General features: G+C 35.8%; 1 protein-coding gene across 1 annotated transcript; it reads left to right on the top strand.

Annotated features, from left to right (window-relative positions):
- Window positions 1-242: 242 nt before the first annotated feature.
- On the top strand, window positions 243-16,930 carry LOC583554 (WD repeat-containing protein 70). Its single transcript, XM_030996621.1, has 17 exons — window positions 243-358; window positions 1,194-1,373; window positions 2,648-2,851; window positions 3,243-3,355; window positions 3,742-3,801; window positions 4,449-4,582; window positions 5,055-5,208; window positions 5,649-5,725; window positions 6,295-6,472; window positions 7,672-7,771; window positions 8,338-8,422; window positions 9,636-9,771; window positions 10,782-10,882; window positions 11,965-12,044; window positions 13,262-13,390; window positions 15,219-15,387; window positions 16,280-16,930. Exons 1-17 carry the CDS (start codon window positions 322-324, stop codon window positions 16,383-16,385), a joined length of 2,043 nt encoding a protein of 680 aa, XP_030852481.1. The 5' UTR covers window positions 243-321; the 3' UTR covers window positions 16,386-16,930.
- The last annotated feature ends 271 nt before the right edge of the window (window positions 16,931-17,201 follow it).

Consider the following 17,201-nt stretch of genomic DNA (forward strand, 5'->3'; position numbering starts at 1 on the left):
TGCAATGACATTGCCAAACTAAGAACTTTAAATATTATTCCACTTTATCTGATCAATTTGAACATTTTGAACTTTAAAATATCTTTTTAACAGCAAAAATGTATTTTTTTGATAAAATTATATATAAAAAGCTTTTAATTAAAAAATACGTATATTATCATAGTCGTTCAAGAATGATTGTTAATATTCCTTAGCAAATTGTCAACTGAACCTAAAAAAAATTGTAATTTTCATTACAAAAAACAAAACTCTGGTGAAACGTTCGATTTTGTCAATCAAATAACGATATCTTCGAATCATATTAATTAAAAGGATCACATTATGGATGAAGATTTAGAGGAAATGCGGGCACTTCGAGGTAGACTAATGAAAGTTATACTTTTGATGCTATTAAATGATTTTGAATAGTATTTTACGCATTCAAAGATTAATGTAGGGTCTAGATCTAGTCCCAACCGTTCGAATTCATGTATTGTCATTTTACTATCTACAGGAGATCGAGAAATCATTGTAAGAGTAAGACTGGCCAAGAGTCTCTGATCATTAATTGGCCGATGGTATTTTAATATTTTAGAGAAGTAATTCTACAGATTCTGGTCAGATTAGTAAAAACTTCCAGATCATTCTAAGTTTCTAACCAAAATGAAAATGACTAAAATTTAGAAACTAAAACTAAAGTAAAATGACAAAAAAAATAATAATAGGTCTAATACCGTTTTTGATAAACTAGTCCCAACTCCAAGCCAGGTTAACACCAGAGCTCGAATTGAGGTGTTTCTTGAGGAAAATGCAATCCTTTTCCTAACCGTGTATAAGCGTGTGTAAGTACGTACGGCTACCAAGAACTCCTCGCGAAGTGACACAAAATAGCAGTAATCACGGAAGAATCCTGGATCGATGAACAGGCTTAGACCTACAACATCGTGTTTTAAAGTAAAGTAAGTAAGTAAGTATGTATGAAGTAGGGCAGGGTGCAGCCGAGAAGTGGAGGTATGGTATCCCAATCTCTCTGCTACCCGGCCACACAGTTAGAAAAACGGTTGCATTGTTCTGAAAAATTCGACCAAATGAGCTTGACCTTGGTGTAGAAAGAGGCAGAAGGGCTAATTTAAATTGCCTATTCATTATAATTCCATGAGTTATAATTATAAAAGCAATTTATTTATTGTTTATTTTATATCTCTCTCACTCAGCTGCACGTTGGGATCAGCAGAAGATCGCACCAGCAAAGAAGTCTGCTGAAAAGACGTCTTCAACTCAATTGGCGACACACTCTCATCCCAGACCAAGCAGCTCTGCAAGCTTAGAAACTTCACAAGAATCTGAAGATAGTGACATGGCTAAAATGATGGGGTTCTCCGGTTTCGGAAATGGTATCGGTAGCAAACTTTTCTACTTGCATAGCTATAGACAACTGATAATTCTAAATCTGTCTATGTGTTTTGTGGTAGATCTTATTAAGAATGGAGCCCATGGCCCTCGCGTACACAGATAACGCGTGGCGCGCGCGCCACGCGTTATCTGTTGGGCCCTACATGGCGCCACGCATTCTTTAAAAAAAAAAAAAAATTAATTAAAAAAAAAAAAAAAAAAAAAAGAAATCAAAATTTCGAAAAATCAGAATATTCCAGATTTTCTGGTCCTAGAAATTCAAAAACAGAATATTCTGAATTTCTTCGTAAGGGTTGGCAGGTATGGTATTAAAAATTCATCAAATTACTTGTAATACTTGTAAAAAATAAATTTAAATTAAAAAAAAAAAAAAAAAAATCAAATTTTTACTTTTTTTTTTTTTTTTTTTTTTTTTGGGGGGGGGTCAAATTTTCTCTTGGGTCGCGCCACGCGTTTTTAATTTCTTGGCGAGAGGTCTGATGGAGCCACCGAGGCTTGTATGTTAATTCATTGTACAGTCAAACCTGCTTTAGTGACCACCTGTCTACAAAGACCACCTGTCTACAAGGACCACATTTTTTGTTTTCCTTGAAAATGGTTTCTCATTGAAACATGTACTAAAGGAACCTGTCTATAAAGACCCCCTGTCTACAAAGACCACTTTTTGTGTTTCCCTTGGGCGGTCGCTATAGACAGGTTTGACTGTACCAACAAATTTACAATAGATGCACCGATTTCTAGGCTATTTAGCATGATATATCTTAGAATTTCAATTGAATAACTAGTAATGAGGCATAAATAACTAGTTGAAATAAAAGATGTCATTACAAAAATATACAAATGAAAATTTTGAATAAGAATAAGAGGGTATATATATGCCATAAAGAGAAAAATCAACATCATTGCAAATGCTAGAAAAAGAAAAGAAAGAAAGAGAGAGAGAGAGAGAGAGAGAGAGAGAGAGAGAGGAAAGACAGCACAAAATCTGAAATAGTGAAATTCTGTATTATATGAGATTAATCATAGTACAGTGGCTTTTAGTTTTTATAGAATTGTTTAAAGTGTAAACTTCTTAAGTTCTTTTCAATCTACACATTAGATCAAGTATATTGCAAGTGCTATTCCCTATTTTTTGCCTTGGGCAAATGTCTTTCTAAAGTTCTGATACTACTAGTTGTCGACATGGAGCCATCAACTTATCATTATGTAGCATTTATTTACACTAATGCTCTTTTAAATCTCATTTTCTTGGCAGGTAAAAAAGCAAGAACTTTTGACCTTGACAAAATGTTTGAACAAACTAGAAGAACTGCACAAGAAACGTCAAAGAGAAGTAGCAAGGATGACAGTGGTGATGATGATGATAATACCGATAGTAAAAAAGATGACCCAAGGAAGAAAGCTGGAAACAAGTCGAGGCAAGATGACAATGGTGATGACGATGACGATGACATGATTGGTGAGTTTGTACTTTGTTAGATTTTTCTATTTCAGCATGTCACATAATACAGGCCTGACAAAGGATTCATAATCTGTACAGAATATTTTAAAGTTCAGTTTGAAACCTACCATCAAAGTCTTAGCTTTAAATTCAACATTTCAAAGTTTGATTGTTTAGTTTATTTAACCAGACTATATTTTCATATGTTCAATTGAACCAGACTTGATTATGATTCATGCTATTTTCTTAAATTTTGTTGTTAATACTTGTGACTTTTTATACATTTTTTCTTGTGTTGATTGGATTTAAAAAAAATCAAGTTCAATGTCTTTATATATTGGCAATAGTTCTTTTGATCGTTGGTTATAATTATTACTCCCTTTATTTTAAATTTTCACACTAAACATAGGTCCGCCATTGCCACCAGGGTTTAGTCGACCTTCTACCTCAAAGAAAGCATCCGGTGCTGACAGTGATGATGACGATGAGGAGGAATATGAAGATGATGAAGAAGACAACTTGGTAATGCCTTGTTTGTTTTCATATACTAATGATATCCAGATGGCCAATATTGTGCTTCATTTTTCACAGAGATAACCTAGATCAGTGCTGTAGGTGGCAAGTGCCACCCAAGAATATTACTTCCTACATTATCTTTGGATGAAGAAAAGCTATTTGTTTGTTCTGAAGTAGATACATTGTGAAGGATGTTCATATGGTAGATATTTCAAGTCAATACTCCATTGGGACAAAGGTTTAAGACTTATAATTGGACTCTTGTAACTCCAAGGTTGCCCAACACAGTTTATGCCAAATAGTGTCAATAAAACCCAATCAATTTCTTCTTTTGAGTGCCTACATTGTTAGGTAATATTTCTAAGTAATATTTCTATATCATTGTTTTCCAGCCTCCAGAGAAAAAGATTCCTGCTACCCACGAGATAGTCCTGAATCATGGCAATAAATCTGTGAGTATGATTTGTCTCATTGCCATGGCAGCTTTGTTAAATGTTGTATAATTCTCAGTCCCCTCAATTTGAAAAGGGGCACCACATACACAGATAAAAAGTATTCATTAAGGATTGTGATTACAATGTCATAATTTCAGAGTTGTAAGTTTAGGGATAGTTTTAGGGTATAGTTCTAAAAATGTTTTATTACTCTATGAGGTACTTCTGAAAGAGTTTCTAACTGCTGCTTCTTGTGATAAAAGAAAACTGGAGTGTCAGCTGTAACGTATCTCTTGTACTATGCGTCTCTAAAATTAAATGATTTCCCTCTCAAATTAAAAAAAAATAGGATAACTTTTCTTTGACACAATGTTTGGTCAAATAGTTGTTCTTTCCTCCATCATTCTCATCCAGTCTCCGTCGTTTCCTCTTGAATTCTTCTGGTGCTTTACCTGGTGATCCAACATTTTCCCTAGCAACTATTGCATCAGGTTACATGGTTAGGCTGAAGTTTGCCATTAGTTTAGGTTTAGGGTTAGGTATAGTGTTAGTTGCATGGTTGAAATTAACAAAATGGTTAGTTTCTGATATTGACAGTGAAGCAATAGATGCTAACACACGAGTTGTAAAATTACTTCATCTTTATGCTATCTACTCTCAATCAGGTATCTGCCGTAGCTCTGGACCCGTCTGGTTCTAGGCTTGTGACTGGAGGCTATGATTTTGATGTGCGCTTCTGGGACTTTGCAGCGATGGATCCGTCACTCAATTCCTTCAGGTCCTTCCAACCATTTGAATGGTACGTCTTTGCTCTTACCTTATTTAGAAGAACAAGATTATTGCAGATTAGCCCTTACTGCAATGGGCTATTTTGAGTAGTAAAGGTTAAGGACAGATATACCAAAAATGTCACTGCAACATGCTTTTTTTTTCTGTACAGTTTGAAACGAAGTGTCCTTCTGGATAACACACACAAGATAGTCCTGAATCCAAGTCATCCCATTTCCGAGCACAGTTTTGACTAGTACAGAATTACATCCTTCTGCTCATGGACTATTGCAAAAAGACTAATCTTTCCTTTCAAATTTCCTAATGACCTTATGAATTGTAAAGTTCATTACCAGGGAATGTTATTTGTATGGTGACAATTAAGAAATCATGATGAAATAGTTGTGCAATCTGACCTGTGGTATATGTATGTGAGCTTGATGGCACCATAAGGCTAAGAGTGAAACTGGAGTTGAACTTTTGATTTCTTTTGCTCTCTCCAGTCATCAGATCCGGACATTACAGTACAGCATCACAGGAGACAGAATACTCATGGTGGCGGCCAAACCTCAGGCAAAGGTCGTTGACCGTGATGGCTTTGAGGTCATGGAATGTGCCAAAGGTGATCAGTATATCGTTGACATGGGCAAGACAAAGGTATGTCACTGTGGGGAATCCATTGAGCCATTAAAAAAATATTGTTTTATGCTCCCCTTGTAGGATAATATGGAGTTCTAGTGTTGGTGGAGAGTAAAATCTTACAAAATGAAACAAACTTTCACTGAATATTTGACAAATATGTATTGATGACATCTTCTTATTGTTTGATTAAATAAAAAAAGCTATATAATTTTCTGATTAAATGAGCAAAAAAAGCAGTAGAAATTTTATGTCAAGCACTAGAAACCCAGTTACTGATAATTTTATTTCTATAATTTTTTTCATTTATTTGTAAATTTGCAGATCAAGAAGAACCTACTTACTGTATGATGATTATTCAGAATTACTTTGATATCATCCCTGTCATTGAAAGGTATATTTCTTTATATGTTTTAGTTCTTGTCTAAGATGCATTTTACTTTATTTATCTATTCTAGGGACATACAGCAATGTTGAATGGGGGTGCTTGGAATCCGAAAGTAAAAGAAGAATTCATCACATGTGCAAATGATGGGTAAGTTGGCAGTTTGTGTTTTGTTTCATTTTCTTACGTTTTGTATAATGCATCGTTCTCCTTTTCATTTTTTGTTTGCAGCTGGGTACCATTTTATCATTTTTTAAAAGTTCATTTCTGACAATTTTCTCAGGTTGATATAAGAAGTGGTCATAACTCTATGTAGAGGCCTCTGATGTTGTGTGCCACTTCTATTCTTTGGAATTGTCAAACATAAATAAAATGAAAACAAAAAACAATGAAATGAAATGTTGATGTCAATTTTTATTATTTATTTATGGACAAAATAAATCAAATGATATATAATATAGTATTATAATTAAATCAGTGTATATATTGATTTTGCTGTACGTGCAGTATATTGATATATACAATTCATCAATTATGATTCAATATCAATAAAATCATTTACAAGGACTGTAGTAATAATACTCATCTGTTCTCTGTTCTACCTTTGGATAGGGATGACAAATCATTTACTTGATTTTCAAAGCTCAAACGAATCAAATATCTTGTTTTTTTTAATGTTAAATTGGTACTGATTTCATTACATCTTTCCAAACCCACAGCACAGTGAGAGTATGGGATGTCAACCAGGCATGGAAGCAGCAACTGGTCATCAAGTTCAGAAATCAAGGCGGTCAGAAGACCAATCCCATGTGCTGCGTGTACAGTAGAGATGCTAAGCTCATCTCAGCAGGATGTCTGGATGGCAGTATACAGCTGTGGGATATGAAGAGGCCGTTGGTAAGATGGGGTCAAGCTCGCTATCCATAAGGACCATTATTCATAAGGACTGCTATTCATAACGAGTGAATAAATGAAAAGCTGTCTTTTATAAATAGTGGTCCTTATAAATAACGAGCAAGCCATAGATAATTTACCTCGCTATCCATAGCGCGTGACAAAATGAATAGCGATCCTTTATGAATAGCGGCCCTTATAAATAGCGAGCAAACCATAGACAATTTTCCTCGCTATTCATAAGGACCACTATTCATAAGGACTGCTATCCACAACGCGTGACTAAATGAATAGCTGTCTTTATAAATAGCAGTCCTTATAAATAGCGAGCAGGCCCGGGTAAGATGATTGGAGAAATATTATTCCAATTCAATGAAAGGTGACCAACAGCTTTCTAGTAGTAGTTATGTACCGGTAATTAGTTGGATTACTGATATACATTGAAACCTGTATATAAAGACCACTCAAAGGAGACAAAAGTATGTTGTCTTTATATACTGGTGGTGACTTAAAAGCAGGTTTGACTGTGCATGTTCATCATTTAAAAAGTACTATGCAACATTTTATGTGGAAAATTCAATAATATAACTTGCGCTGTCTTTGAAGATGCTTATCGAGAACTTCAAGATTATCATTTTGGCATTCTAACGATTTGGACTGACTGTGTATCATTGATCAAAAGGAATTAAATAATACTTTCAAATGATTTATAAAATCAACTGGAGCTAGCAACAAGAAAGCTTACAAGTCAATATTGAACATATTGAATCCGACTTCATTTTGATTTAAAACCAAATTTCCATAGAACAATGTTGGAGTCATCTGATGCATTATGGTGTTCAATGGGTTAATGTTGGCTCTGATTAAAATTGTGACCTTGGGGGGGGGGGGGTGTTTTACAAAGAATAAGATCAAATTTAAGTTGGATTTGACTATGGCAGGCCATTCATGCCACTGTTTGCTCTCACCATTTACTGGCATGTACAAATCATGGTCACAAATCTACAGAATTTACATTTTTTGATAATTCATTATTGAAGTATAAAATATTATCTAAAGATCATAATGGTGGGAGCAAACAGTGGCATGAATGGCCTGCTATAGTTAAGCCCAACTTAAAGTAGATCTTAGTCTTTGTGAAACAATCCCCTGGAATGTTCTTGGCTTCATGTCTGTTTTTTGTTTTGTTTTTTGCATCGTAGGTAAGGCCAACTTTTCATCAAAAGACGGCTCATGGAAAGGGTACAGAGACATCCTGCATCACTTTCTCATATGACAATCAGATTTTTGTTACAAGAGGTGGTAAGTAAGCCTACTAGATGGTGGATAAATTTCTAAAGAGAAGATATCTTTTATGAAAAGAGGCATAACACTTAGAATTATTAAATTGCATTTGAAACTAAATTGATGTTTTTCTTTACAATATGATTCATGTTGTTGCCAAATGTTGATCAGATCTATGTAATTAAAAGTTTTAAACGTGTTTTTGCAAGACCCTAATAAAGGGATGTGACTATGATTTCTCAAATTATTCTGGATGAAAAGCTATTCTGCATGATGACAGATTTAAAGACCGTCAACACTACTTGGCCAGAAGGGATTAGACCACACAGCGAGGTCACGGACAGGTGGTTATCTCATTAACTCAGCTCTCAACTAACATAAGAAAAAGAGGATCATGGGGGACCAATAGGCACCGATTTGGGAAGTTTTCTATATAGAGGGAGCAAGTAGCTACAAGTAGGACAGTGGGGCTTTAAAGTTGATATTAAACATCTAATAATGACATAAATTTGGTACTGGTATTTGATTCAAAATAAGAAAGTTGTACAATTTCCTCCACATTATTTTGTTTGTGTTGTCTATAGGTGATGACACAATGAAATCCTGGGATCTGAGAAACTTCAAGAGACCGGTCAATGTGGTGACTGGACTGGAGAGCTTCTACCAAGTGTGAGTAGTATTAACCCTTTGCCTACGGGAACCTGGTGGTCCCTGTGTTAGTAGTCAACAGGTTAACTCTAACATTGCCACACATATTTCATGAATTTAGGGATCAAGTACACACCTGTACACTGTTACAAACCTCGTATATATGTATGTTCATTATGCGCATGAGCAGAATTCTACGGAAAGGGGTGATTTTTTATTAAAACATATGACCGTGTTTGTCACAGGTATTTTATCATTTGTTTTGTATTAATACTGTTGCTACTGTTGTGCTGTGAAGTGCAGAAAGATATGGGACCCATTGCATAAAATTTACCATTGATGGTAACTTTGGCACCAATGGTAACTACCATGGTAACAGGGCTCAACAGCCAATCAAAATCAAGGTTTCCATGGTATTTACTATTGATGGCAAAGTTACCATTAATGGTAAATTTCGTGCAACAGGCCCATGATTTTTATAATCTGATGTCACCTTTTTGTGTCAACACAATAAAATAGCACTTAACATAATTCTTTCAGTATATAACTAGAGTTGGTGTTGATGCTTGTTGTTGTTGAGATCACCTGACTGCCATGAAAGCAACCCAAAGACCATTGTTTTATCTGAGGAACTTTTGTAATAAAAGCTCATTGCCTAACCAAATGGCACTAGCAAGACGACTTGGTCCCAAACCATGGACCTCCTGGTTTTTCAAAACCTCTGCACTATCCACTGAAAAATCCTGCTACCTTGTGCAGAAGCAGCATTTCATCATCAGCCAAAATTGAGAATGGCCTTAATTTTATGTAAAATAGTAATAGTAAAACCATTGGGTCGTCACTTTCAGTATATGCAGAAGGTCATAATTCACTGACACCAGATTTGGAGGAAATACGATTAATGGGTGTTAACGTCTGCACACAGCAAACTTAAGGTCAATCAAGAATCGCCCCACTCATCTCTCGGAGAGTCTTTGGGTGATGCAAATGTCAAATAAGGACTTTACAATAAGGGGAAAGAACAGAGCATTTATACATGAAGCCTCTTGGTCATAAAACTGAAAGTTAATCCTGGTGATTGACAATACCCGTTGTTCGGTCAACACACGGATGGTGTCAAATTCCCCTATGAGATCGAGAGCCCACCTCTATGTGTCTTTAACAGCCATTTGACTCTCAGCGGATTGTATAATAATTTCCTTCTTATGATATGAAATGTAATTTTCGTGCACAGATCTGAATGTTGCTTCAGTCCAGATGATAAGATGATTCTGGCTGGTCAATCAGTGAGGAGAGAACAAGAAGGAAAGCTTATGTTTTACGACAGAAACACCTTCAACAAAATCACTGAATTAGAATGTGGACAAGGGGTATGTATTTGTATATAAATTAGATTGTAATTTCAATTCCTAATCCCATGTAAGAAATTAATCAGTTATAGATCTAATAATAATAATAGTTAGCTCTTATATAGCGCATTTAATTACCGAAGGTTATACCAATGCGCTTTACAAATGTAGAAGACAATAGAAATAAAGACATATATAGAAATAATTACATATAATTATAATCAAAACTTACAAGTAGGCATACGTTATACATTAGAAAAATCGAAAGTAGCTTCTATTAAAGGTGATACATGTAATGTTTGAAAATGATTATAATGGTGAGGAATGTGAACATAGTGTGTTCTTTGAAATATCGAGCATTGTGATATATGAATTACAGGATTAAGAATACATATCTATTGTGGAGTTGTGGAAAGGGTTGAAAGGTTCAGGTGGTACTGCTTTTTGAAAGTAAAATGTTACTGAAGGGAGATTGACTAGACTTCAGGTGAATGTCTGAGTACTATACTTCATGAGTCAATTACAAAGAAAAATGCATTCTATCAAATAAAATGTTATGTTCCTTGAAATGTATTCTTAATCCTGTAATTCATATATCACAATGCTCGATATTTCAAAGAACACACTATGTTCACATGTATATTGGAATAACTAGATAATACCATTATTATGCATTTACAGCACTAGGGGGTGTTTTACAAAGATCATAAAGTCAAACTTAACTCTAAGTTGGACTAAACAATTATGGAAAGCCGTTATAGCATCTTTGAAAATATTTTGTAAAAGTTATTTTAAAAGGCATAGTAAAATATTGATTCAAATCATTCATATTTAAACAAGGAGATGTGGAATTTATAAAAACTCTAAAATACTTGAATGTTTGCCTTTGAATATATTTTATTTTAAGGCTACAAATGGCTCTCCATAATGTTCAGGTCCAACTTTAAGTTGAGTTCAACTTGGGATCTTTGTGAAACTTTCCACTGGTGTTTGCGCTATAAAAAAATAATTGTGTTCTTCTTTGATGACAGAGTGTAGTGAGATGTCTATGGCATCCCAAGCTGAATCAGATCATTATTGGCTCTGGCAGCGGACTGGCAAAGGTCTTCTATGATCCCAACAGAAGTCACAGGTACACACTTATTTTTCCACTTGTGTATATTGTATATTAAAGGGAGATGGTCATCAGTTTCCATGTGCAGTAGGTCATTATTTGCTGACACCAGACTTAGTGGAAATACCATCAATGGGTATACAAGTGTTGCATATAAACCCATGGTCCCATCAAGAAATTGTCGCCTGGCTGGCAGAAGGGCGTTAGCTCAAATTTCAGCTCAATAATGAAACTTTAAGCAGAAGGGTGTTAGCACTAAATCGCCTCAAACTTTTTTAAAACTGACTTATTTCCGAGAAAAAAATTGTGGCCGTGTTCTACTACAACATTTCTATTACTGTAGTCTTTTTATGTTTTAAATCAATTTTCGGGACAGAAAGCAGTTTAAATATAAAACAAATCTTTAAATGTGAATAATTCGAAAAGAAGATTTTGAATCGCTCGCACGCTAACGCCCTTCTGCCACCCAGCAGACGAAATACCCCCAAGTCTCTCGGAGAGTCTTCGCTTGATATAAGGCTTGTTGGTCATAAAACTGAGGGCTAATCCTGGTGATTGACAACACCTGGTGGGTAAACACCCGAATGGTGTTGAATTCCCAAAGAGAGCCCCCTCTTTGCGTCTTTGAGAAGAGGGTGGGAAGCTGCAAGGATTATTGAAAGCCATTACCGGTAATGTGATACAATCATGCCTAGGCAAGTAAGCACCTAGATGATAATTGCTTCCCTTTTATATTTTTGTTAGTTTGTTCAAGTTTATGAAAGCAAGTAGATTAATTGCTGAGAAGGCATATTGAATAAGAATAATGTGCATCTTTGAAAGTGATGCTAATAAAAGCAGGTAATATGTAAAGTTTGGTCACTTTATTTCAGTACATGTACCATAAAACCTGCTTTGAACAACCGTCTGTATAGAAAGAGCGCCTGTCTGTAAAGACCACATTTTTGTTTGCTCTTGAAAATAGTTTCTCATGGAAACTTGTACTAATAGAACCTGTACATAGAGACCACCTGCCTATAAAGACCGCTTTTCTAGCCTGAGTGGTCTTTATATACAGGTTTCACTTTATATCACTTGGTTATAATATTGTTATTTTACAGAGGAGCCAAGCTGTGTATGGTGAAGAAGAGGAGAAACAGAGTGGAACCAGACATAGTCAAAAGTGAACACGTCATTGCTCGTAAGTTTGAATTCAAATACAATTTTTAGAAGAAAAAGGTAGAAAACTTACAGAGGGCCCGTCTTATAAAGAGTCGATTTCGATCGTAACTATGTACATAAGAGTTAGGAGACTGCAAACTTGCGATGATTGGAAGACTTGCAATTGATCCAAATCAAACTCAACTCTTTATGTTAAAGACGGGGCCCAGGTTAGAAGAATAAGGGAGTTACAGATAGCACATGGTACAAATGACCCCAAATATCCACAGATCTTTTACACATGGAGAAGTTCCACTTTGAGCATCTTAGAATAATAACTGCCAAAGTCCTAGATGTGCTTCATGAATACCTTTTGTTTGCCCTCTTGAAAAGAATACTTCCACCTGCGTATCTTAGAATGTACCATTGGTGCATAAATGAAAAATGTTACATAACTTTCATGGATGCATATCCAGTATTCATCTCTGTGCATTTTACCTTTTGGGTACAAATGACCTTTATCTGCTCATGCTCAGACTGTAAACTGGCTTATTAACCCGACTCTTAGTGTATATTTCTGGATTTGTGTAGATGAAAGGTCCCGTGTCTGTTTTTAAATGATTGTTCTATTATTGAGTGAAATGGCTTTTTGCATTGCAAGAACATAATAATGCAGTGTTTATGTCTTCAAAGTGTGTAGACTTGCGCCCCTCTTCCAGTGGAGGGAGATATGGGGGGCTGTTAGGATCCCCCGAAACCCTATTCCCAATGCATTGTTTTGCCTCCTAATGAAAATAAAGAAGGAATACTCTTAGGGGAGTGTAGTTGGTGCCCATATTGAATCCATTCACCAAGCCCTAAACACCTTCCAAACAATTAGTTGTTTAATAAGCAGCGTAGGATAATCAGCTAATCAAATAATCAAGGGCCCTGTTTCATCAAACTTCTCATCAATAATAAATGTCACATTTCTATATTAAATTTGCTCTCAGCCGATCAAATGCCACGTTTTCAGTAGCTTTTGACAATTATTGCTACTTGTTATTAATGACATGTTTAATGAAATAGGGCCCAGATTATTGCTGTTGATTACATTGTTATTGATACTTTATGACATACTTTGTTCTTCTATATCGATACCTTCAAGCTATCGTCTCAGTTGATGACAATATTTATTCAACAGGGCCTAGATTATTGCTGTTGATGTTATTGATACTTAATTACATATTCTTGTTCTTCTATCTCTATACCTTGTAGCTATTATGTCAAGGAGAGGCAGACATCGTAACAAGGAGGAGCCGATGGAGATGATGGCGTACAAGAAACAGATGAAAGACAGGCAGGATCCCGTCAAATCAAGGAAACCTGATTTACCTATCAAACAAGGTGGGTCCTTGCTTGGAAATGTCCAGTTTTATGTATGTGTCACTATCTGCGTTCTGATTCATTCGTCTGTAAAACAAGAAACAAAACTTGCTTGTAGTCTGGATTTGCATAAGTTTTAGGAGCTATAATGGCTCAGTGGTAGAGCGGTGGTCTCGTAACCAAGGGGTCCCAGGTTCAAAACCAAGTCAATGTGCTTGTGCTCTTTGGTAAGGCACTAAACCTCATTACTAGGTCCCTCGGAGAGGACTTAAAGGCGTCAGTCCCCTGGTTGTTTACTTACAAGCATATACATGCTTTAGCAGTCAGGTAAAACAATCATCAAAGTTTCATACCAACATGCATTCATAGAATCACATTTGAATTTGTGCATTTTGCCAAAATTTATGATGCTGAGTAGCTATAGAATAATGAACTAAAATGGTGTTCAATGACGACTATTGATTAGAGGCATTTCATAATCTTAGAAAATTTGCTCTCTATTAATGACATGCTTGATAAACAAGAAACTTATTTTGATGTATCTGTAGACAAAATTGCCATGTTTGAATTACCGGTACAATCATGATTTTGGTTGTCTAGAGGAAGGGAATCATAAATCAAATCATAAAGTGATGGAAAGTGCATCATGGTTTCTTTGTAATAGTCTATTAAAGTAACTTGCACTTTAGATACCTCACTGCTGTGTTATAAGAAAAGAGCTCGTTTTATTTTGAGAATAGTCTCTTTTAACCCTTACTGTACTGGGGGGGGGGGGCCTGGGAGGCCCCCCCCCCTCGACATTTTCGGAGATTGCGCCGCAACCGCTTGAAATTTTGAATTGTCGTTTCATGACTTTTTTCCCTCAAGTCTTACGCACGTTTTGATACCATTTTCGTCGCAATCGGATATACCTGTGAGGTGTTACATACAATTAGTATGCGCATGTCATCAAAAATATGCTATAATTGCATATATTCATGTACAAGCAGAAATGTGAATACAGGTTTAGATGTATTCCTTCCTAAGTGGGTGATATGAATTGATATCGAATTGCTTTTATATGTTTCTCAAAGTAACTTGATGTATTCCAGAACAAAAGAATACATAAGAAATAAAAACAATAGATATAATAAGAAATAAAAAAAACAATAAAATACATAAGAAAATAAATATTTGAAAATCGCATCAAATTTGCATAAATTATCATTATTAATTACATCCAAATAAATTTTTTGTGTTAGAAAAGAAGTTTCATATGAATAATGAGTTTCAACGTTCAAAAAGTGAAGTTTGACACGTTTTCTGTAAAATGCATAAAATTAGCATTTTGCATAATTAATTAGGCTATAACGACAAAAATTTGCATATTCGCAAAAAACTAATTACACCATCTTGTTCGTTACGTAAATATCTACAAACATGCAAATTTTCGTGTTCATCGGACATCCGGCGGCCGAGATCATAGGGGGGGGGCCTCCCAGGCCCCCCCCCCCAGTCAGGAGGTGCTCAAAATAGCCCAGTACAGTAAGGGTTAAAGCTTGTCTGCACTATAGTTTGGCCAGGAGGGATTAGACCTCCCTGCATGGTCACTGACAGGCGGTTATCTCATCAAATCAGCTCTCAATTAACATAAGAAAAAGGGGATCATGGGGGACTAACGGGTACCAAAGGGTACCGCTTTGGCATTGTTTGCTATACAGAGGGCGCAAGTTGCTACAAGTAGTGCAGTCCCACTTCAATTTGTAATAAAATGAAAGCCATCAAATGCTTCAAAATATATTATTCCCAGGACCCGTCTTCAACCGTCTACTATTCATTCTCCTCTCCCCCTCTCTCTCTCAACCCTCAGGTCAAGGAGGTCGTATTGCGGCTGGAGGTAGCACCCTATCTCGCTACGTTGCCATCCAGATCGCCCTCACTAAGAAGGTTGATCCTAACATCGACGCAAGGGAAGCCATCTTGAGACACGCAAAGGATGCTGAAGAGAAACCTTTGTGGATTGCACCAGCCTATAAACAGTGAGTTATATTGAATAGGGAATTTTTTAAGTGAGCTTCTTACTGGCTGAAAACGTGTCATGTGACCCTCAACATTACGTTATATGTGGAAGAGCATGCAATGTCACAATCCTGTTTTAGACGATATAATGCGTAGAAAAGTGAATTCTGATAGACAGCGCACCTCTCTTCCCTGCATATTGTTAGAATTATTACATTGATATTATTTATATCGCCTACACAGTTTGTTTTTGGAGAACTTGCCATTTTAGTCATGAGATTTCGATACAGCAATTTATTTGTGGCCTTATGTTTTACAGTGTAGTAAATGATATGATTCACTCTGTGACCTGAATACCTTATCGATAAGAAAAAGAGGAATTGCTCCAGAGCAGTATACAGTGTGTAATCGATAGCTTGAAATAGAATCCTTTTTTTCAAATATGCAAGGGATTACATGACCAGGTGCAGAGCTCTTTGTATATACAGCATTTTTTTTCCTTCAAAATAGGAGTGTTCAACAATCAATAAGTACAATGTTTGTAGTGTGGCTTTGCTTGATAATTAGGTGATTCATATTAACCATGAAAGATATAATCAAATACTGTGGCTCCTACATTGTTAAATCTAACCCATAATTTTTGTGATCATTTTCCGGATATAATCTTTCATCGGGTTTACATTCTTCAAACATGTTATCCTTGCCAATATCCATGTGATGATATGAATTGCATTAAATACAGCTAAAGCAAGTAATACTATTAGTCAAACCTGCTTTTGTGACCACCTGTCTACAAAGATCACATTGGGCAGTCGCTTGTATATATTTTTTCTTCTCTTTGCCACAGAAGTAGAATATAGGACACATATTTCAACATGCTTTCAAATTCCTCTTATTTTTTTTTCTTCTCAGCACCCAGCCCAACCCCATCTTCCATGAATCAGATGAAGAAGAAGAGGATGATGAGAGACCTAGCTGGGCGAAGAAAGCTAAGATGGACTCAGACTCCAAGAAATAGCCCAACTTTTAAGCATTAGCTAGGCCCAAAAAGCAACAGAGGACTCAAGAAATTGCCCAGCAGAGCCCTCGCCGGGCTAAGAAAGTGAAGATGGACTCCAAAAAATAGCCCAACCGAGTCCTAGCTGGGCCAAACAAGGAAATATAGACTCCTAGAAATAGCTTCCCCCAAGCATTGCTTGGCAAAAGATGTAGCTTTTTTTAATAGTCATGAATTGGATATTGCAGTTCAGAATCTGTTGCATGCATGCTTTATAATTGAAATAAATCATGGATAGAGAAAAGTTACTATTTTGCCAGTTCCATTCCTTTATTAAAAACCAGTGGTTTACTACATTTCAATTACCTATATAAGTATACATTGCTTAGCTCAATTTTGACTGTTTGGAGAATAAATATAAATAAAATCATAATTCAAGTTCATGGACATGCATAGTGATTATTGATCACTGTCTTCAAGTTAAGGGTACTATGTCCCATTTGCAGGACCAAAAAATGAAAAGGTTAAATTCCAACGGCATTTGAAAGACAACACTAATTTAGAACTTCGCTAAAAAAAAGGAGGCTTGAAAATGTTTTTAAGTGGAAAAATAACGACTATTTGTTGTCGAATCGACTTAAGAGCTATAGAGCCAGTAAGTAATAGTCTGATTTTTCAGACAATTGTACCAAATGGTCGTACGTTTTATGCTGCGCAAAGATTCAATCAGTTTAATTTTGGCCATTACAAGAAGTGGGTTATTGATGTAGACAAATGCTCATGTACCCTTTACAGCTCATGTTATGTATGTTATTACCAAAGATGAAAAAAGCTAGT

This window comes from Strongylocentrotus purpuratus, unplaced genomic scaffold, assembly GCF_000002235.5.
Source record: "Strongylocentrotus purpuratus isolate Spur 01 unplaced genomic scaffold, Spur_5.0 spur5_scaffold_3, whole genome shotgun sequence".
In the NCBI taxonomy this organism is placed as follows: domain Eukaryota; kingdom Metazoa; phylum Echinodermata; class Echinoidea; order Camarodonta; family Strongylocentrotidae; genus Strongylocentrotus; species Strongylocentrotus purpuratus.

Coding starts and splice junctions, on each gene's coding strand:
- LOC583554 (XM_030996621.1), top strand. CDS start 322: ATGGATGAAGATTTAGAGGAAATGCGGGCACTTCGAG. Junction 3,356..3,741: donor ATGATGAAGAAGACAACTTG/GTAATGCCTTGT, acceptor ATTGTTTTCCAG/CCTCCAGAGAAAAAGATTCC. Junction 10,883..11,964: donor GATCCCAACAGAAGTCACAG/GTACACACTTAT, acceptor GTTATTTTACAG/AGGAGCCAAGCTGTGTATGG.